The 23,037-nt window shown below is 46.9% G+C and overlaps 1 protein-coding gene across 1 annotated transcript in view; it reads right to left on the bottom strand.

Annotated features, from left to right (window-relative positions):
- LOC139266607 (adhesion G-protein coupled receptor F2-like) overlaps nucleotides 1-23,037 on the bottom strand; it is a 109,873-nt gene that overhangs the window by 32,051 nt on the left and 54,785 nt on the right. Inside the window, exon 9 of the mRNA XM_070884202.1 lies at nucleotides 21,441-21,614. Coding sequence (XP_070740303.1) covers nucleotides 21,441-21,614 — 174 coding nt within the window. The remainder of the gene's footprint in view (nucleotides 1-21,440; nucleotides 21,615-23,037) is intronic.

Raw genomic sequence — 23,037 nt, 5'->3', positions numbered from 1 at the left:
CCCTGTCCACTCTACTAGTTACATCCTCAAAAAAATTCTAGAAGATTTATCAAGCATGATTTCCCTTTCATAAATTCATGCTGACTTGGACCGATCCTGTCACTGCTTTCCAAATGCGCTGCTATTTCATCTTTAATAATTGATTCCAACATTTTCCCCACTACTGATGTCATTCTAACTGGTCTACAATTGCCCATTTTCTCTCTCCCTCCTTTTTTAAACAGTGGTGTTACATTAGCTACCCTCCATTCCATAGGCACTGGTCCAAAGTCGATAGACTGTTGGAAAATGATCAACAATGCATCCACTATTTCTATGGCAACTTTCTTAAGTACTCTGGGATGCAGACCATCAGGCCCAGGGATTTATCGGCCTTCAATCCCATCAATTTCCCTAACACAATTTCTCGCTTTATAAGGATTTCCTTCAGTTCCTCCTTCTCACTAGACCCTCGGTCCCCTAGTATTTCTGGAAGGTTATTTGTGTCTTCCTTGGTGAAAACAGAACCAAAGTATTTGTTTAACTGGTCTGCCATTTCTTTGTTCCCCATTATAAATTCACCTGAATCTGACTGCAAGGGACCTATGTTTGTTTTCACTCATCTTTTTCTCTTCACATATCTATAGAAGCTTTTGCAGTCAGTTTTTATGTTCCCAGCAAGCTTCCCCTCATACTCTATTTTCCCCCTCCTAATTAAACCCTTTGTCCTCCTCTGCTGTATTACAAAATTCTCCCAGTCCTCAGGTTTGCTGCTTTTTCTGGCCTATTTATATGCCTCTTCCTTGGATTTAACACTATCCTTAATTTCCCTCCTTAGCCACGGTTGAGCCACCTTCCCCATTTTATTTTTACTCCATTTGTTGAAGTTCATCCATGTGATCTTTAAATGTTTGCCATTGCTTATCCACCGTCAACCCTTTAAGTATCACTTGCCAGTCTATTCTAGCCAATTCATGTCTCATAACATCGAAGTTACCTTTCCCCAAGTTCAGGACCCTAGTCTCTGAATTAACTGTGTCACTCTCCACCTTAATAAAGAATTCTACATATTATGCTCACTCTTCCCCAAAGGGCCTCGCACAACAAGATTGTTAATTAATCCTTTCTCATTACACATTACCCAGTCTAGGATTGCCAGCCTCTAGTTGGCTCCTCGACATATTGGTCTAGAAAACCATCCCTAATACACTCCAGGAAATACTCCTCCACCGCATTGCTACCAGTTTGGTTAGTCCAATCAATATGTAGATTAAAGTCGCCCATGATAACTGCTGTACCTTTATTGCACACATCCCTAATTTCTTGTTTGATGCGGTCCCCATCCTCACTACTACTGTTTGGTGGTCTGTACACAACTCCCACTAGCATTTTCTGCCCTTTGGTATTCCGCAGCTCCACCCATATAGATTCCACATCATCCAAGCTAATGTTCTTCCTTACCATTACATTAATTTCCTCTTTAATCAGCAACGCCACCCCACCTCCTTTTCCTTTCTGTCTAACCTTCCTAAATGTTGAATACCCCTGGATGTTGAGTTCCCAGTCTTGGTCACCCTGGAGCCATGTCTCCGTGATGCCAATTACATCATATCCGTTAACTGCTATCTGCGCAGTTAATTCGCCCAAGAACATAATTTCACATTGAAGTATGAGGGTAAATTCACCACTCTCCTGCTCCTAATGGGAGATTTACTTGAAAGCAATGTGGGTCAGAGAGTTGGAATGCAGTATGGTAGCCAACAATCTGAACTGCGGTCCCTTTCAGCGTGTCTTCCTACTGATTGAGATCTGTGAATTTACTTTCTGATTTCACAACAGCCCTCATGAGCCTTTACCAAGTTATCGTTCTTTATGTTTTAGCTAGAAATTGAGCTTCAATGAGCTATTTGTTCATTTGATTCCTCACAACTGAACCCAACAGTTGTCATTCAAATTGATTAGGATAGACAGCTGTTGAGGGCTGAGGCAACTACCCAAACCCAAGCAACGACTGCACTGGTGGAGGTATACTAATCACTTTGGCATCAGCTAAAGACCAGGAGGCCAAAATTCAGTACCGCTGGAAAGCTGGTGCTCCCCCCATCTTTTTGTGGCCATTATCTCCGATATTTTCAGCTCCAAAAGTGAACAAATGAGTTGCAGTGCTAATGAACCCTCCCAAAGTGGATTTTTCAGCGGTGTGGCTGTCTTAATTTGAGCGTTATCACCACTGAGAAATTCAGCATGCAGGTAAGGGTTTCTAATGAGCCAGCTGTTACTTGGCCATTTTAAAGGCCAGGGTTTGCAGCAAGGCCCTGAGTGGAGAAAGAGGTTGGAAGGATGGCTGGTGTAAGAGATGCAAGGAGAGCCAACAGGTCTCCTTGGGGTTGGCGCCTCCTATCTCTGGGGTGACGGGGATCTTCCTTCTCCTCCTGCGCCTCCACCTCCTCAGGTGGTACTGCTGGCTCGACCTCCAGCAGCTATCCCCTCATGATGGCCAGGTTGTGCAGCATGCAGCAGACCACAACGATTATGGAGAGTACTGCAAGGTGCCACCAGATCGGTCCGGGCACCGGAATCTCTGCTTAAAGATGCCTATGCACTGCTCGATGATGCACCTGGTGGCACAATGAGTGTCATTGTATGCATGCAGGGGATATCCCTTGTCCCCAAGCAGCCAAACGCAATCCTGATTCGGGCTGGTGAAGACAGCGGGCACTCTGTTCTGGCACAGAATGAGGCTGCTGCCTCCCTTGCCCGCTGCCTGTCTGCACGGTGCTGATGGCGATGCCTTCTCCTGCGTGCTGCCCTGCTTCTGACCAGGTGTACAAGGTGTCGCCCTCCCAACACTCCTCCCATCCTTGGGATGAACCCTGCCAAGCAGATTTCTGCAGCCCACAGGACTCCACTAAAAAGTCAGACCTGAAAGTTGTACGAAAGTACAGGGGTATGTGCAAACCTCTGAGCAGCACTCAGCAGGTTTAATGGAGCCAAAACAATTAATAAAACTATATGAAAAGCTAAATACTGCAGACCATGGAAAATGAAATAAAAACACTAATAATGAATAAAACTATTTACCTACCAAAGAGTCGCGTTCGAGCACAGCATCGAAAACCTTGCGGGGGCACTGGCGGGAGAAGTCTTACCTTTTCCTTGGTGAATTTCGCTGTGGTAGTCTCTTTCCAGATGCCCGCACACTGCAGACCTCACCGCTGGAAAATCACCTTTACAGCAGCTTCAACGCGCCGTTTGTGGCGGAAGTGAACACCGCTCAAATCCTCCCTGAGCTGAATATGGCTCGGGGAGGGAAAATTTTTCGATCGACCGTCCAAACTTCGCCACAGCCATCCCTTCAGGGACTGTGAATTTCAGGCCCATTAGTTGAGGCATAGGTGGTAGTGAATTCCACATTCTAAAATCTCTCTGGGTAAAATAGTTTCTCTTTAAATCCCGACTGAATTTATTATTGACCATTTTATATTTACTGCCCTAGTTTAAGTTTCCCCCTCAAGTAGAAACATCGGCCTAGAAATGGCAATAGGCTGATAACTGGCCCATGCCACCATGGGCTGCTTTTAATGGCCACTTGAAATCATAGCAAAGCACTAAATCTACCATGCAGGATTGGTTTACTGGCGCTATTCTCAGCAGGAGGCCCAATGTAATGTGGACATTGCATCCCTGAATCAAGAATCTTAAAACAAGGCTGTTATGTTAGAAAGCAGTTTCGGTCCCTGAACTGCCTTCTAAAATTTAAAAATTTAAAACCATTTTAAAAAAAAAAACAGTTTTTAGCCCTTAGAGCTCAATTGGCTTCTGAAAAACAAAATAAACATTAAAAATAATTCCCAAATGGCAGTCTTCAGCCCTTAAAGCTGAACTGCCTTCTGCACCGAAAAAAAATGGTAATTGTTTCAGCACTAAAAAAATGGCTCAACAAGCCAGGGAAAGGGCACCCGGGATCTGGCATGCAGGGGGTCAAAACTGCAAGACAGGTCCTCTGCCCACAGAGCCCAAAAGACCCTCCAGAAAGAATTATGTGGGACCAGATCACCAAGGCTGTCACTGCCAACAGTGTCAGCCCCATGAACAGGCTCCAAAGAAGCTTCATGACCTCAAACCAGTGGTCAAGGTCAGTGGATGCATCTTCAAACGCCATCTCTGACCAACTGCATCACTAGCCTTATATATTGCTCATTACACAATTCACCCCGCACACCACTCAATCACACACCTGCCAATCTTTCCAAAACATGAGGCACACCTCCTAATCGTAGCTTTACCTCATGCATTTGGAAGAGACGGTGCCGGCCATTCTTGGCAGGGGCATGGCTCAGCCCTTGGCCAGTGGCGGGGCTGAAAGGATACAAGATGCATTATCCTCCTTCTAACATCCCACTTCCCCCTCATCCCACAATATCTTCTGATTTACAAGGTGCGCATGGTGTAAGCATGCAGCTCTTGCTTTTCTGTCCTCTCCTCGCCACAACTCTACCCTTGTGCCTTCCTCATTCCACACACCCAAGAAATCTAGCCTGTCCAGCCCGTGATTGACGAAGAAGAGGGAGAGGAAGAGGAAGTACTAGCAGGACATTTAGAAAATCATAATACAGTCAAGCAGAGTCAGCATGGTTTTATGCAAGGGTTTGCCAAATTTGTTAGAGTTCTTTGAGGATGTAACGAGCAAGGTGGATAAAGGGGAACCAGTAGATATCGTGTATTTGGATTTCCAGAAGGCATTCGATAAGGTGCCATATAAACGGTTACTGCACAAGATAAGAGCTCACAGAGTTGGGGGTAATATATTAACGTGGATAGAGGATTGGCTAACTAACAGAAAACAGAGAGGCAAGATAAATGGGTCATTTTCAGGTTGGCAACTGTAACTAGTGGGGTGCCACAGGGATCGGTGCTGAGGCATCAACTATTTACAATCTATATTAATGATTTGGATGAAGAGACCGAGTGTAACCAAATTTGCTGATGATACAAAGGTGGGAAAGCAAGTTGTGAAGAGGACACAAAGAATCTGTAAAGTGATAGAGATAGGCTAAGTGAGTGGGCAAAAATTTGGCAAATGGTGTATAATGTGGGAAAATGTGAGGTGATCCACTTTGGTAGGAAAAATAAAAAAAACAATTATTAGTTAAATGGAGAGAGATTACAAAATGCTGCAGTACAGAAGGATCTGGGGGTCCTTGTACATAAAACACAAAACGTTAGCATGCAGGTACAGCAAGTAATTAGCAAGGCAAATGGAATGTTGGCCTTTATTGCAAAGGGGGTGGAGTATAAAAGCAGGGAAGTCTTGCTACAACTTTAAAGGGTGTAGGTGAGCCCACACCTGGAGGCCTATTTTTAGCACCTCAACGCCCGCTGCCGCCGACTGCCGCCCACTCCCTCCTGAAGATCCATCCAGTGCCACTTTGAAGGTGGCCTGCAACGGGCGGGAGTGGAGAACTGCCGGGAACCGCCCACTGACGTCAGCGGGAGGCCGAGTGGCGCAACTGAGCTCCCTCCCACCGAGCTCCCAGATTGGTGTGGGCGGGAGTCAGCAGGACTCGGCGGCAGAACTGGGCTGGACCGCTGGCTGGAGACTGGTCCGTCCCCGACGGTAAGTATGAAGAACCTGAAAAAACGGTAAGTGAACATTTTAATACTTTTTTTTCAACAGTGCTTTACCTAGATAGGTCTTCGGGTACTTTAAAAATGTTTTGCTGTTATTTTTTCAGGTCTTCAACCCTCCGTGGGCCCGACTCCATCCTAGCAGCACTTGGGCGGCAAGCGCCTCTGTCGCCGAGAATGCAATCTCCCGCCCGCTGCCGCCCAGATTGGCGACGTACGTCTTCCATTTGCCGCCCACCGACCTTTGAGGGAACTTCTTCCTGAATATCCTGCCCAAAGTACCGTTCGGTACCTCGACAGCCATCGTGTCACTTTGGGCAGCACTTAGGCAAGCGGACGCCTTGCTGAAAATCGGCCCTACGGAGTACTGCGGACAGTTTTGGAGGTTCACTAGATTGATTCCTGAGATGAAGGGTTGACTTATGAAGAAATGTTGAGCAGATTGGGCCTATACTCTTTGGAGTTTAGAAGAATGAGAGGTGATCGAATTGAAACATATACGATTCTGAGCGGGCTGGACAAGGGAGATGCTGAGAGAATGTTTCCCCTAATGGGGGAATCTAGAAACAGGAGGCATAGTTTCAAAATAAGGGGTCGCCCATTTAAAACAGAGATGTGGAGGAATTTCTTTTCTCAGAGGGTCGTGAGTTTTTGGAATTCTCTACCCCAGAGAGCTGAGGAGGCTGGATCATTGAATATATTTAAGGTGGAGATAGACAGATTTTTGAACGAAAATGGAGTCAAGTGTTTTGGGGAGCAGGCAGGGAAGTGGAGTTGAGGCCAAGATCAGATCAACCATGATCTTATTGAGTGGCGGAGCAGGCTCGAAGGGCCAAATGGCCAACTGCTGCTCTTATTTCTTATGCTCATGTAAGATGAAACACCATCACTCAATTTGACACTCCCAGCCACCAGCTCCTCGAGGTAGTCCTGCAAGGCCATCTGCAGTGTCCTCCACTGAAAATCAACAGCCTTCCACCGGCCATGCTGCAGTCACTGGGGCAAAGCGTGACATCACTAAGATAGAAACAGAAACATAGAAAATAGGTGCAAGAGTAAGCCATTCGGCCCTTCAAGCCTGCACCACCATTCAATATAATCATGGCTGATCATGCACTTCAGTACCCCATTCCTGCTTTCTCTCCATACCCCTTGATCCCTTTAGCCGTAAGGGCCACATCTAACTCCCTTTTGAATATATCTAACAAACTGGCCTCAACAACTTTCTGTGGTAGAGAATTCCACATGCTCACAATTCTCTGAGTGAAGAAGTTTCTCCTCATCTCGGTCCTAAATGGCTCACCCCTTATCCTTAGACTGTGACCCCAGGTTCTGGACGTATCCAACATCGGGAACATTCTTTCTGCATTTAATCTGTCTAATCCCATTAGAATTTTATATGCTTCTATGAGATCCTCTCTCTTTCTTCTAAATTCCAGTGAATATAAGCCTAGTCGATTCCATTCTTTCTTCATATGTCAGTCCTGTCATCCTGGGAATCAGTCTGGTGAACCTTCGCTGCACTCCCTCAATAGCAAGAATATCCTTCCTCAGATTAGGAGACCAAACTGTACACAATATTCAAAGTGTGGCCTCACCAAGGCCCTGTGCAACTGTAGTAAGACCTCCCTGCTCCTATACTCAAATCCTCTCGCTATGAAGGCCAACATGCCATTTGCCTTCTTCACCGCCTGCTGTACCTGCAAGCCAACTTTCAATGACTGATGTACCATGACACCCAGGTCTCCCCTTTTACTAATCTGTCACCATTCAGATAATATGCTGCCTTCCTGTTTTTACCACCAAAGTGGATAACCTCACATTTATCTACATTATACCGCATCTGTCATGCATTTGCCCACTTACCTAACCTGTCCAAGTCACCCTGCAGCCTCTTAGCATCCTCCTCACAGCTCACACTGCCATCCAGCTTAGTGTCATCTGCAAACTTGGAGATATTACATTCAATTCCTTTGTCTAAATCATTAATGTATATTGTAAATAGCTGCGGTCACAGCACTGAACCTTGCGGTACCCCACTAGTCACTGCCTGCCATTCTGAAAAGGACCCATTTATTCCTACTCTTTGTTTCCTGTCTGCCAACCAGTTCTCTATCTACGTCAATCCATTACCCCCAAAACCATGTGCTTTAATTTTGCACACTAATCTCTTGTGTGGGACCTTGTCAAAAGCTTTTTGAAAGTCTAAATACACCACATCCACTGGCTCCCCCTTGTCCACTCTACTAGTTACATCCTCGAAAAATTCTAGAAGATTTTTCAAGCATGATTTCCCTTTCATAAATCCATGCTGACTTGGACCGATCCTGTCACTGCTTTCCAAATGCACTGGCTGCTATTACATCTTTAATAATTGATTCCAACATTTTCCCCATCACCGATGTCAGGCTGACCGGTCTATAATTCCCTATTTTCGCTCTCCCTCCTTTTTTAAAAAGTGGGGTTACATTAACTACCCTCCAATCCATAGGAACTGATCCAGAATCTATAGAATGTTGGAAAATCCACTATTTCCAGAGGCACTTCCTTAATTACTCTGGGATGCAGACTATCAGGCCCTGGGGATTTATCGGACTTCAATACCATCAATTTTCCGAACACAATTTGCTGACAAATAAGGATTTTCTTTAGTTCCTCCTTCTCGCTAGACCCTCAGTCCCCTAGTATTTCCAGGTTATTTATGTCTCTGCAGGAGGTCTCTGTAGGACTCAGCAAATCCGGCAGCATCTCGATCTGAAACGTGTACTCTGTTTTTCATTCCACGGATGCTGCCTGACCCGCTGAGTATTTCCAGCATTTTCTGCCTTCCTTTACCATCCGAAGCTTTGCAGGTGTCCAGCAGCATTCCCCTGAACACGTGAAAAACTTTGGTGGAAAAATTGGTGTCATTTATGCCTCCCATTAGTACCACCGAGCATGCTAACAGGGTGCAAACAACTTTTTGCCCGAGTGGGGCGCCACTACCGACTCCCATGAAATTCCGCGGTAGTTTAAAGGCAGCGCTAAGTGGTAGCGCCCCACACCTACCGGTAGCAACCCGGGCTGCTGTGCCGGCAAAGACGATGTCATCACCGTGCGCAGCAACCTGTTTTCACCATGGAGCGAAAATGCGGCAGTGCCCCGTGAGGCTGCCATGGACAATGCCTGCAACAACTTCGTGGGGTGCGTAACGGGCTGTAGGCCGCTGATGGGGTGAAAATCAAAGCGGTGTGGCAGTGAACATTTTTTAAATTGCCAGCTTATCGGTTGCAGTCTTTTTCACTGTATTGTGTGCCAGGCCTCTGCCACGGCATCCTGCTCCCTGGTCGTCTAGCGATGGCCGCTTCTCCCTCCTAAAGAGTTGGCAGCTGTCTTCCTGCCAATGTCACGCATCCCACCACGTAGTGCTGGAAAATTTACATCACTTTGCACCCTGGTCCTGTCCCCGACAGGAGGTAGAGTACGAGATTTTGCGCTCCACTTCCTATCGGGAGCGGAAAACCCAATGTAGCTCATGGGGTGGGACTTCCATGCAGGAACTCCCACCTCATGGCTGTTAGCTCCCCCAAATGAATTTTAGGCTGTTTGTTGTTTAAAAACGGTTGTTTTTCGGACTAGATGAAGGTATATGTTGTCTTCCTAACACAGATGAGACTGCACACAGGGAGGTTAAAGTAACAGTGACCTCAGTCTTTATTAAGACACTCCAGAGTGAGGAACAGGCCTTAGGGGCCAGCTTATATACAGTGCTCCCAAGGGATGCTGGGAACCTTTGGGACTTCAGGGGATGCGCTCCCTGGTGGCGGAACATGGGAGTGCATGCTTTACAGATACACAACATCACTCCCCCCCCCCCCCCCCCAAAGTCAAAGTGAAAACTATTTACAAGGTGAGGCGGGCGGGAGCCTTTCTTTCCCTATGGCCCGCCTATGTACAAATGTCTGTTCTGTTGTGTTGGCTGTGCCCTTGCTGGGCTGGCGTGTTGTTGGCCCTGCAGGGCTGCTGGGTGATCCTGGCCTTGCTGGGCTGTTGGGCATGATGGGTTTGATTTCCTGGTCCGGGGTGGTGTCGTTGATCCTTTGGGTGTGTGTTGTGGGTTCGAAAAAGGTGATGTCTGCTGGGGGTTGTTCAGGGTAGTCTGTGAACCACAGCCTTGTTTGGTCCAGGTGCTTTCTGCAAATTTATTCACTTTCTAGTTTGACTACAAACACCCGACTCCCTTCTTTAGCTATCACTGTGCCCATGATCCACTTGGGACCATGTCCATAGTTAGCACATACACAGGGTCATTCAGATCAATTTCCCACGACACAGTGGTGCGACCATCGTTTACATTTTGTTGCTGCCTCCTGCTCTCTACCTGATCATGCAGGTTGGGGTGGACCAGCGAGAGTCTGATTTTAAGAGTCCTTTTCATGAGTAGCTCATGGGGTACCCCTGTGAGCGAGTGGGGTCTTGTGCAGTAGCTGAGCAGTACTCTGGACAGGCGGGTTTGAAGTGAGCCTTCTGCGACTCGTTTGAGACTCTGTTTGATTGTTTGTACTGCCCGCTCTGCCTGCCCATTGGAGGCTGGCTTAAACGGGGCCGAGGTGACATGTTTGATCCCATTGAGGATCATGAATTCTTTAAATTCGGCACTGGTGAAACATGGCCCATTATCACTGACCAGTATGTCAGGCAGGCCGTGGGTGGCAAACATGGCCCTCAGGCTTTCAATGGTGGCGATGGCGGTGCTTCCTGACATTATTTCACATTCAATCCATTTTGAAAAAGCATCCACAACCACCAGGAACATTTTACCGAGAAACGGGCCCGCATAGTCGACATGGATCCTCGACCATGGTCTGGAGGGCCAGGACCACAAACTTAGTGGCGCTTCTCTGGGTGCGTTGCTCAACTGAGCACACACGTGGCTTTGCCGTACACAGGACTCTAAGTCAGAGTCTATACCGGGCCACCATACATGGGATCTGGCTATCGCTTTCATCATTACTATACCCGGGTGTGTGCTGTGGAGATCCGACATGAACGTTTCCCTGCCCTTTTTTGGTAGCACTATGTGGTTACCCCACAACAGGCAGTCTGCCTGAATGAACAACTCGTCCTTTTGCCGCTGGAACGGCTTGATTAGCTCTTGCATTTCAACGGGGGATGCTGGTCCAGCTCCCATGCAGTACACAGTTTTTACTAGGGACAGCAAAGGATCTTGGCTGGTCCAAGTCCTAATCTGGCGGGCCGTGACAGGTGATTTATCATTTTCAAACGCTTCCATGACCATCAACAAGTCTGCGCACTGCGCCACCATCAACAAGTTTGCAGGCTGCGCCATTTCCACCCCCGTGGTGGGCATTGGTAGCCGCTTGAGAGCATCCGCACAGTTCTCGGTGCCTGGACTGTGGCGGATGGTATAGTTATAAGCTGATAGCGCGAGTGCCCACCTTTGTATGCAGGCTGAGGCACTAGTATTTATCCCCTTGTTTTCAGCGAGCAGGGATATGAGGGGCTTGTGATCGGTTTCCAGCTCAAATTTGAGGCCATACAGGTACTGATGCATTTTCTTTACCCCGAACACACACGCTAATGCCTCTTTCTCAATCATGCTGTATGCCCTCTCGGTCTTAGACAAGCTCCTGGAGGCATAGGCGACAGGTTGCAACTTCCCCGCAACGTTAGCTTGTTGTAATACACACCAGACTCTGTATGACGACGCATCACTTGCTAACACAAGTCTTTTACACGGGTTATACAATACAAGCAGCTTGTTGGAGCATAAAATGTTTCTGGCTTTCTCAAAAGCAATTACTTGTTTTTTTCCCCATACCCAGTTCTCACCTTTACACAATAACACATGTAGGGGCTCGAAGAGGGTGCTTAACCCTGGTAGGAAGTTACCAAAATAGTTGAGGAGTCGCAGGAACGACCGCAGCTCTGTGACGTTCTGTGGCCTGGGCGTGTTCCTGATAGCCTCTGTCTTGGTGTTTGTGGGCCAAATGCCATCCGCCGCGATCTTTCTCCCCAAAAACTCGACTTCTGTTGCCATGAAGACGAATTTCGACCTCTTCAGCCGCAGCCCTACGCGATCCAGTCACTGGAGGACCTCTTCCAGGTTTTGTAGGTGCTCGACGGTGTCCCGACCCGTGACCAATATGTCGTCCTAAAAAACCACCGTGCGTGGTACCGACTTGAGTAGGCTCTCCATGTTTCTCTCGAAGATCGCTGCAGCCGACCAAATTCCAAATGAGCATCTGCTGGAGATGAACAATCCCTTGTACATGTTGAAGCAGGTGAAGCCCTTCGAAGACTCCTCCAGCTCATGTAGGCCGAAGTCAGGTCAAGCTTGGTGAACGTCTTGCCTCCTGCCAGCGTCGCAAATAAGTCGTCTGCCTTAGGTAGCGGGTATTGGTCCTGTAGCGAGAAACGATTAATAGTTACTTTATAATCACTGCAAATCCTGACCGTGCCATCACTTTTGAGTACTGGAACAATCGGGCTGGCCCACTCGCTGAATTCCACTGGGGAGATGATGCCCTCGCATTGCAGCCTGTCCAGCTCAATTTCCACTTTCTCGCTCATCAAGTGAGGTACCGCTCGCACCTTGTGGTGAATGGGTCGTGCCTCTGGGACCAAGTGGATCCGCACCTTCGTCCCGGAAAAGTTTCCAATGCCTGGCTCAAAAAGGGAAGGAAATTTGTTAAGGACATGTGATAGCGCTCGCATGTCATCCCAGTTCCAGCGGATTTTGCCAGGCCAGCTCCTTCCAAGCAGTGTGGGGCCATCGCCCGGGAAAATCCAGAGTGGCAATTCGTGCACCGTGCCCTCGTAGGTGACCTTGACCATGGCGCTGCCCAGGACAGTAATGAGCTCTTTGGTGTACGTTCTCAGTTTCGTGTTGATGGGGCTCAGGGCTGGTTTGAGTGCCTTGTTGCACCACAGTCTCTCAAACATCTTTTTACTCATGATGGATTGGCTAGCGCCAGTGTCCAGTTCCATGGCTATGGGTAAGCCATTCAATTTTACATTTAGCATTACAGATGGACATTTCGGCGAAAATGTGTGCACCTCATGTACTTCAGCTGAGGCTCGAAATTGCTTTGATCCACCATGGACCGATCTTCCTCTGCCACGTGGTGGTTAGCAGGTTTTGCAGAGCTTGCAGCTCGTCTGCAAGCTCGTTGGAGGTGCCCCATTGTTCCACAGCTCTTGCAAACATATCCTTTGAAGCGGCATGAATAGGCTGAACGGAAGCCTCCACAACACCAACAAGGTGTGAATTGCCTTGCATTCAACCTTTGTTGGGGACACTGAGTCATTTGAGTCACCTGAGGCCTGCTGGCAGTTGCAGACTCGTGGTTTCTGCCCTGCACATTTCTGCTCGCAAACACAGTTCCAGTTATTTTATGAACATTGCTAGCACTTGTGTGCTGAGAGATTTGTTTGGTGTTTTCACTGGTGGACATAAACGCCTGTGCTATCGCAATGGCCTTACTGAGAGTCGGTGTCTCTGCAGTCAAAAGTTTTCGTAGGATGGTCTCGTGGCCAATGTCCAGTACAAGAAAGTCTCTGAGCATCTGCTCCAGGTAGCCATCAAACTCACATTGTCCTGCAAGTCGCCTTAGCTCGGCGATGTAGCTCGCCACTTCCTGACCTTCAGATCACTGGCACGTGTAGAACCCTTACCTCGCCATCAGCACGCTCTCCTCGGGTTAAGATGCTCCCGAACCAGTGTACACAGCTCCTCATATGACTTATCTGTCAGTTTCACCGGAGCTAGAAGATTCTTCATGAGTCTGTAGGTCGGTGCTCCGCACACTGTGAGGAGGACCGCTCTCCTTTTTGCAGCGCTTCCTTCTCTGTCCAGCTCGTTGGCTACAAAGTACTTGTCTAGCCGTTCGACATAGGCTTCCCAGTCCTCACCCTCCGAGAACTTCTCCAGAATGCCCATAGTTTGCTGCATAGAAACATAGAAAATAGGTGCAGGAGTAGGCCATTCGGCCATTTGAGCGTGCACCGCCATTCAATGAGTTCATGGCTGAACATGCAACTTCAGTACCCTATTCCTGCTTTCTCGCCATACCCCTTGATCCCCCTAGTAGTAAGGACTACATCTAACTCCTTTTTGAATATATTTCGTGAATTGGCCTCAACAAATTTCTGTGGTAGAGAATTCCACAGGTTCACCACTCTCTGGGTGAAGAAGTTTCTCCTCATCTCGGTCCTAAATGGCTTACCCCTTATCCTTACACTGTGACCCCTGGTTCTGGACTTCCCCAACATTGGGAACATTCTTCCTGCATCTAACCTGTCTAAACCCGTCAGAATTTTAAACGTTTCTATGAGATCCCCTCTCATTCTTCTGAACTCCAGTGAATGCAAGCCCAGTTGATCCAGTCTTTCTTAATATGTCAGTCCCGCAATCCCAATAATCAGTCTGGTGAACCTTCGCTGCACTCCCGCAATAGCAAGAATGTGCTTCCTTAGGATAGGAGACCAAAACTGTACACAATACTCCAGGTGTGGCCTCACCAAGGCCCTGTACAACTGTAGTAACACTTCCCTGCCCCTGTACTCAAATCCCCTCGCTATGAAGGCCAACATGCCATTTGCTTTCTTAACCGCCTGCTGTACCTGCATGCCAACCTTCAATGACTGATGTACCATGACACCCAGGTCTCGTTGCACCTCCCCTTTTCCTAATCTATCACCATTCAGATAATAGTCTGTCTCTCTGTTTTTACCACCAAAGTGGATAACCTCACATTTATCCACATTATACTTCATCTGCCATGCATTTGCCCACTCACCTAACCTATCCAAGTCACTCTGCAGCCTCATAGCATCCTCCTTGCAGCTCACACTGCCACATAACTTAGTGTCATCCGCAAATTTGGAGATACTACATTTAATCCCCTCGTCTAAATCATTAATGTACAATGTAAACAGCTCAGAACCTTGCGGTACCCCACTAGTCACTGCCTGCCATTCTGAAAAGTACCCATTTACTCCGACTCTTTGCTTCCTATCTGCCAACCAGTTCTCAATCCACGTCAGCACACTACCCCCAATCCCATGTGCTTTAACTTTGCACATTAATCTCTTGTGTGGGACCTTGTTAAAAGCTTTCTGAAAGTCCAATTACACCACATCAACTGGTTCTCCCTTGTCCACTCTCCTGGAAACATCCTCAAAAAATTCCAGAAGATTTGTCAAGCATAACTTCCCTTTCACAAATCCATGCTGGCTTGGACCTATCATGTCACCTCTTTCCAAATGCGCTGCTATGACATCCTTAATAATTGATTCCATCATTTTACCCACTACCGATGTCAGGCTGACCGGTCTATAATTCCCTGTTTTCTCTCTCCCTCCTTTTTTAAAAAGTGGGGTTACATTGGCTACCCTCCACTCGATAGGAACTGATCCAGAGTCTATGGAATGTTGGAAAATGACTGTCAATGCATCCGCTCTTTCCAATGCCACCTCCTTAAGTACTCTGAGATGCAGTCCATCAGGCCCTGGGGATTTATCGGCCTTCAATCCCATCAACTTCCCCAACACAATTTCCCGACTAATAAGGATTTCCCTCAGTTCCTCCTTCTTACTAGACCCTCTGACCCCTTTTATATCCGGAAGGTTGTTTGTGTCCTCCTTAGTGAATAACGAACCAAAGTACTTGTTCAATTGGTCTGCCATTTCTTTGTTCCCCGTTATGACTTTCCCTGATTCTGACTGCAGGGGACCTACGTTTGTCTTTACTAATCTTTTTCTCTTTACATCTTTGCGTTGGATTTGCATACTCGTCGCCATTTATTGTGTTCCTAACACAGATGAGACTGCACACAGGGAGTTTAAAGTAACAGTGACCTCAGTCTTTATTAAGACACTCCAGAGTGAGGAACAGGCCTTTGGGGCCGGCTTATGTACAGTGCTCCAAAGGGATGCTGAGATCCCTTCGGACTTCAGGGGATGCACTCCCTGGTGGCGGAATATGGGAGTGCATGCTTTACAGATACACAACGGTATACAGTGGTGTTCCCCAGGGGTCGGTTCTCGGACCACTGATTTTCTTCATATATATTAATGACTTGGAAGTACAGAGCACAATTTAAAAATTTGCAGATGACACAAAACTTGGAAATATACTGAACAGTGAGGCGGATAGTGATAGAACTTCAAGAAAACATAGACAGGCTGGTGGGATGGGCGGACATGTGGCAGGTGGAATTTAATGCAGAAATATACAGGGTGATACATTTTGGCAGGAAGAAAGAGGAGGCAATGTGGCCAAAATTCAGGGTCAAGGTAAGGCAGGTTACTGACGATTTGCGGCAGCCATGCAGCGGAATCCAATGGCGCCGATTTCTGGTCAAATGTCCGCCGCAAACTAAATTAAGCAGGGTTTTTTTCTGGCACTCTCCACTTCTGCCCCTCTGCTGCTAAGCGGCTGTAAGTGCGTCATCAGTGCGTGCACCGCCAGGAACCCCCACCTCCGTCCATATTCAGGCCGAAAAATATAATCCCGGCCGAGCAGTTCCCCCGACAGCTTTCTCTGTCGATGCACCTTCTATTCTCACTGCGAGACCTGGCTGTGCGGCAGCCATTAAAGACAAGGGCCCACTGCCACGGCCTCCATTTCATTTTTTTGCCAGCAGACATCCATGTCGGCCGGACTATTGTGCCCCCGGGTTCGGCCAGGCCATCAAAAGGCAGCCTGGCACCTCCTCTTGGGTGCCAGGCTGCTGGCCCAGCCAAAACCCTCCCTAGTGGCCCAGTGGCCGATCATAAGTAATGGCTGATTATCTCTACTTTAAAGCAGGGGAGATATGTAGTGACACAGATGCACAATGACGTCACTACCGCTCCGCTGCTGAGTGACAGTGGTAGAGAATCCATCCCGCCTCCACTTCCGCCCCTCACCAGCACTTCCGTCCCCAGTATGACTGACTTCTGGTCCGCTCGGAAAAAAAAGTCAAAGACCTGAATATCGATCAAGAGTCGACCTCTTCCGAGACGGCAGTAAAAACACTTAAAAAAAATTTTAAAAATCGGAAGTGCGCCAGCTTTCTGGCGGGCCTGAATTTCGGCCCCAAATTAAACTAAAGGGTGCAATACTAAAGCGGGTGCATGAACAGAGGGACCTAGGGGTATATGGGCACAAATCATTGAAGATGGCAGGGCAGGTAGAGAAAACGGATACTGATACTGAGCTTCATAAATAAAACACTGGTTCGGCCTTAACTGGAGTATTGTGTCTAATTCTGGGCGCCACATTTTAGGAAGGATGTGAAGGCTTTGGAGAGTTTGCAGAAAATACTTACAAGAATGATTCCAGGTATGAGGGAATTCAGTTACGTGGGTAAACTATGGAAAAGCTGGAGTTGTTGTCCTTAGAGCAGAGAAGGATGAGGAGAGGTAGAGGTATTTAAAACCATGAGAGGGCTAGACAGAGTAGATAGAAACTATTCACATTGTGGGAAGGGTCAAGAACCAGAGGACACCGATTTAAGGTGATTGGCAACAGAACTAAATGTGACATGAGGAAAACCTTTTTTATGCAGCAAGTGATTAGGTTCTGGAATGCACAGCCTGACAGGATGGTGAAGGCAGACTCAATCGTGGCTTTCAAAAGGGAATTGGATAAGTACCTGAAGGAAAATAATTTCCGGGCCTCAGGGAAAGGGCAGGGAGTGGGACTAGCTGAAGTGCTCTTGCAGAGAGCTCGATGGGCTGAATGGCCCCATTCTGTGCTATAACCATTCTATGCTTCTATGGCCTAGAAATTTGGGTCGTTTGCGCCTCCCGAGGTGCAACATGGCTAATGACTCCCTTTAAATTACACAGGAGTTTAGCAGCGGCGGTAACCCATAGCGACCCGCTCCGCTGCACCGGCAATGATGGCATCATCATCATGCACAGTGCCCCGTTAGAGCCTCCGTCCCTAAATTGAGTATGGCCCCCTGAAGCTGCGCCGGCCAATCCAGCAACAGTTTCAGGGGGCAATTACAGCGCAGGCAGCCTCTCGCAAATTAAAGTGAAGGTGTGGGTCATTAAAAAAAAAGTAGCCAAGTGCTGAGCTGTTGGCATGGCATCCCTGCTCAACAGTGATCCAGGGAGGCAGAGTTTGCAGCTTGGGCCCTTCCTTTTAATTAAGGGAAGAGCCCTTCTTCCGTGGAAGCGCTACACCTGCATAGCACTGTGCCCCACTCCTGACGCGCCCGTCCCAATGCCGCCATAGAAAGGAAGTGGAGCACATTATTTTGCATCCATTTCCTTTCGGGGGCGGTAACCCGAATTTAGCGAGCGGGGTGGGACTTTCGCGCCTGGTGCAAAATGTCCCGCCTCCCGGATGTTACTGCTGCCAAAAGGTGCGCAACAAAATTTTTTCCCTATGATTCTAACATCTACTGCACCAAGCCACTACTTCAATAAAATATATTAAATAAAGACCAGAAGCTTAAATCCAAACTTACCTGAATGATGCATGTGTCCCTTTAAGAAGTGCTGACAGCATCTCTGTAGGTCTCTTCATGCAGCTTTTCTGAACATGCTTCGGATGTGGCGGTAAACTCAGTGAAAAGGTCGAAGTTTGCAGACGTGGCATCAAGTCGGCGACTGATGTCACGTTTTGCTGATTTACATTCTTAGGGTCAGCACTGCCAAGGGCAGCGCTATGGTCCTTACCAAAATGGCGGCCATCATGTCACAGGCCGGAGGCAGGCAGAAGTGCAGCAGCCGCCATTTTTCTACCTGAAATGGACCTTAACGACCAGTGGTAAGTCTGCAAATTTCTAGGCCATCTTCTTTACATCTGCATCCTTCATAATCTTAAAGACCTCTATCAGGACATCCCTTAGCCTTCTCTTTGCTAGAGAAAAGAGCCCCAGCCAGTTAAATCTTTCCTGACAGCATGTGCTGCACCCAGATCGCACCCCAATTCTGTGCCATCTAACGTCTAGTTTGATGTGTCCAGTGCCAAAGGGGGCAAAATTTGTGTTAGCCAGTGAAGTTAACGGCCGCTGAAAATGGCCGCAATGCTAACAGAGCAAAATTCATCTGCGGGGGAATGGAAATTTCTGACACAGTGCTTACCTGCTGTGCAACACCGTCCAGGTGATGTTGCCAGAGGCATCCAACCCTAAGTTTGTGTCCAGCTGCAGCGTTCATGCCTCGCACAGCCTCTGGAAACAAAGCTATGGAGCTCGCAAGGAATTGTGGGCAATGAAGAGAACTGAGAATTAAAGGGGCCATGCACCCTGGAGCAATACAAATTAAAATGAAGTGAAACAATGTAGTTTACAGCCATTTCTTCAAATAAAAGATATTTAACATTATAAAGCCCCAAATGTGAATATTCAGCTCTAAAAGCTGAATTCCCTTCCTCACCTCAACAAATGGGAAAAATGCCTCAGCAAGCCTGGGAAAGGGCACCCAGAGTCTCACCTGTAGCACTCTAAGCTTTGTGCAGGGGATCAAACCTGCAAAACAGGCCCCTCTACCCACAGGGGCCAGGAAGCCCTCCAGAAAGAATGATGTGGGAGTACATTACCGAGGCTGTCATTGTCAGCAGTATCACCCCCTGACTCCAGTGCCCAAAGAAGATTCAAGGCCTCAAACCATTGGTCAAGGTCAGTGAATGCATCTTCAAAAGCCGTCTCCTACCAACTGTGCCACTAGCCTCACACACTGCTCAATGCATGGTCCCCACCCTCAATCACTCACCTGCCAACAATCTGCATAAATCACCAGGCACATCTCGGATTCCTAGCCTCACCTCAACTCCTTGAAGGAGATGGTGCAGGCCATTCTTGGCAGGAGCATGGCTGAGCCCTTGGCCAGCAGTGGAGCTGAAAGGATACAAGATGCCAGTATCCTCATACATTATCCACCTTCTTTGTCAATTCTTTTGTCTTCTAATACTCTTGTGAAGCACCTTGGGACATTTTACTATGTTAAAGTCACTACGTAAATACAAGAAGAGGGAGAGGATTGTGAAGAAGAACAAGAAGAAGATTGCTTTGACACTCCCAGCCACCAGCTCATCGCGGTCAACCGGCAAGGACATTTACAGTGTCCCCACTGAAAGTCAGTAGCCTTCCATTAGCCATGCTGCAGCCATCAGTAAGATAGGCAAGGCAGAGCAAGACAGGTGCTAAGAAAATGCTAACGTGATGAGTTGCTTTCTTGATGTCACGTTGGATGGAAAGACTTAAATAGGTGGATTGGAAACTTTGCTTTGTGGTGCCTTTTATTTCAGCATCATGGCCAAGAGGACATTGTGATGGTCAGTAACAGATGGAAGGTAAGTTGTGGGACTAATGTTGAAAGGCGAATAGTGCTTGTGGTAACTAGGATCCCAAGCGGATGATTACATCCTGGATATTCCGGCTTCAAAGAAGCTGTCTAGGATGCATCTTTCCATCTGATTCCTCTTATTCAGCTTCATTCTCTTCTATGTCTTCATCTTCCCTCTGCAAGCAGATGCTGGAAATACTCAGCAGTTCGAACCCCATCTCAACCTGAGATGTGAACTCTGTGTTTTGCTCCACAAATGTTATGTGATCTGCAGCATGTTCTGTCTTCACAAATGCCTTCATTTACCATCCAAGCCCTTGCAAGTGTCCAGCAGCACTCTCTACACACTTCAAAAACTTTCATATCTATTGCAGCTAGCCACCACTGCAATAAAATTTTTAAAAAGAGTCCAAAACCTTAAATCCAAAATACCTGGATGATGTGTGTGTCCCTTTAAGAGGAGCAGACTTTGCCACTGTCAGCCTGCTTGCACGCCAGGTTTCCAGGTGTGCTTAGGACCCAGCACTGAATTCAGCCTTAGGGTTAAAGTTCGCGCTTGTGACATAAAGTTGGCGTTGCACACCGATTTACGTCACAACGCCGCCATTTTGTTGGAGGTGTCGGTGCCAATGACCGGCAGCACAAAGGTAGGGAACAAAACAGCTGCTGCCACAGGACCAGACAGCAGCTGGCAAAAGAGCGGAAAAGTGTTTAAGACCACAGCTTTCTCGGCCAAAGTATTTTCCCTGGTTCAATGCAGTATAGTGAGATGAAGTACAACAGTGAATCTGTCACAAGCGTGTTTTTGGAAAAGTGCTTCCAACTTGTATTTGATTCAATGTTGTTGAGGTTGAAGTGTTTCTTATTGCACTGGATCCCAAAGACCAGGATGAACCAAATTTGGACATTCAAGATTCCTTTTCAGCAACTTAGGCAAGTTCCAAGCCTTATCGTTAATCTTCAAGCAAGCCTTACATGGAATAATAATGATGAGAAGCAAGACTCTTCATGAAGAGTTCATTAGCAAGCCATAAAACTCTCACATTCAGCTTGAGTCTCACAGCTAAGAATTAGATCACACACCTATTCTGCACTAGAAAATTACACCTTCACAGTTTCTGTCATTTGTGCATCAGATGTAAAAGACCATCCCCTCAGTCCAGTTATTGTGTAAGAGGAAGCATACGACAATCATCCAAACCTCAAAAGAATACTCCTACTGCCCCACTGTGAAACTTTTATTTTCTATACTAGCCATGCTGTGGAAGCGCTAAGAGATGTTAGTCTCAATTTATGGATACTTTGTGCTGTGGACAAATGGATGCTATAAACTAGATTAAGACCCAAACTCATTTCCTTAAAGCCAATAATCTGTGGATTTGCACCAGGTTACAGAGGTGGAAGACCAACTTCATCACTCAATCCCCAGTGTTGTTACAGAGAAGAAAATATGATTCTAAACTTCACTTTCACACAAAAGAGACATAGTGCAGAAAAGTGCTGTAGTCGGCTCGAGACTGTTCCTGGCAGATGCTTGTTCTTACCTCCAAATCTGTTTTGTTAACAATAACAGTTACATTTGAAAATGTTGTCAGAATGGTAACCACAGCTTGGACATTTCCAGGAGAGGTTATGTTCTCCTCAGCTGCGGCTGTGGCGTTGGTTAACTGCTCAAGAAGACTGGAAAAATTATTTGCAAAATCGGTGGACTTTGTCTCCTGAAATTGAAATTAGAAATGATTACAAGAACATGTGAAATTGATGGAAAAGATAAGCTAGTAAATCGTGCATGTTCCATGCAGTCATGGTGTAACTGACCAGCATGATCCCCAATGCATCAGATGCAAAAGGCCGTCCCCTCAGTCTACATATTGTAAAATAGGAAGCATATGACAATCATCCAAACCTCGGAAGAGATAGAAACATAGAAACATAGAAAATAGGTGCAGAAGTAGGCCATTCGGCCCTTCGAGCCTGCACCGCCATTCAATGAGTTCATGGTTGAACATGCAACTTCAGTACCCCATTCCTGCTTTCTCGCCATACCCCTTGATCTCCATAGAAACATAGAAAATAGGTCTCCATCAACAGCTGCATAATCTCCAAGGGGAGGCAAAGAAACAGATTTTTTAAAACCCTGCGCCATTTCCGGTTGGGAATGCCTGGGAAATTCCTCTTTGGCCCACAAAGGCAATCAAAATTAGTTCCAGGAGTAGTGACTGTGAGACACGTCATCTAATGTTTCATCTTCCTTTTGTATGCTGTGATATCAGCCACAGCTAAGAATCCGTCCCTTTTGAATACTTTCAGTGAATCCGCACTCACTCTACAAGCTGGCAACTTTCTGCAAAGATTGATGCCCCTCTGCGAAAAGAAAAACTCCGGACAGCTAATCTAATTCTTTGTTTACGTAACTTATACATATGTCCTCGGGTTCTCCCTAACCTATCTAATTCAAATAATCTATCCACATGGTCACAGTCTCGTTCCTTCATTATTTTAAACATCACAATCAAATCTCCCCAGAATATACGCTTTTCTACAGTAAAAAGACTCAGCTCTCTAAGCCTCTAAGTTAACTAAGGGTTTTGAAGCTAATACTTGGAGGGGAAATATTTGTAGGGCTATGAGGGAAGGGCAGGGGAGTGGGACTGATTGGATAGCTCTTTCACAGAGCCATTACAGTCACGATGGGCTGAATGGCTTCCTTCTGTGTTGTATCCTTCTATGATTCTAAGTATCAATCTAATGGCACTACTTTGAACCTCTACTCGTGCCTTTATATCACCCGTCATGGGACGGGCCAAAACTGGACACAATATTCTAGATAAGGCGGGACTTAAGTCTTATACAAAGACAGTACACTAATTTTTAGTTTCATATTAGATCATTCTAGCAATGCATCCTAACACTCTATTTGCTTTAGTTATAGTCTAGCTGCATCAGTTGTGAGCTTGTAGCGATGCATGTGCTTATAACATCTAGGTCTTTTTCCCAGTCAACATTTGTTGCATGGTATACATATGCTTGGCATTTACCCTAACCACTTGCATAACATTACATTTACTGGTATTCAATGACTTCTGCCAAACACAGGTGTAGGATTTGGCCGGTGCCAACATCAGTTTATGTATGGGCTGG

This window comes from Pristiophorus japonicus, chromosome 7 (genome assembly GCF_044704955.1).
Source record: "Pristiophorus japonicus isolate sPriJap1 chromosome 7, sPriJap1.hap1, whole genome shotgun sequence".
In the NCBI taxonomy this organism is placed as follows: domain Eukaryota; kingdom Metazoa; phylum Chordata; class Chondrichthyes; family Pristiophoridae; genus Pristiophorus; species Pristiophorus japonicus.
This window is presented reverse-complemented; position numbering and strand designations above follow the sequence as displayed.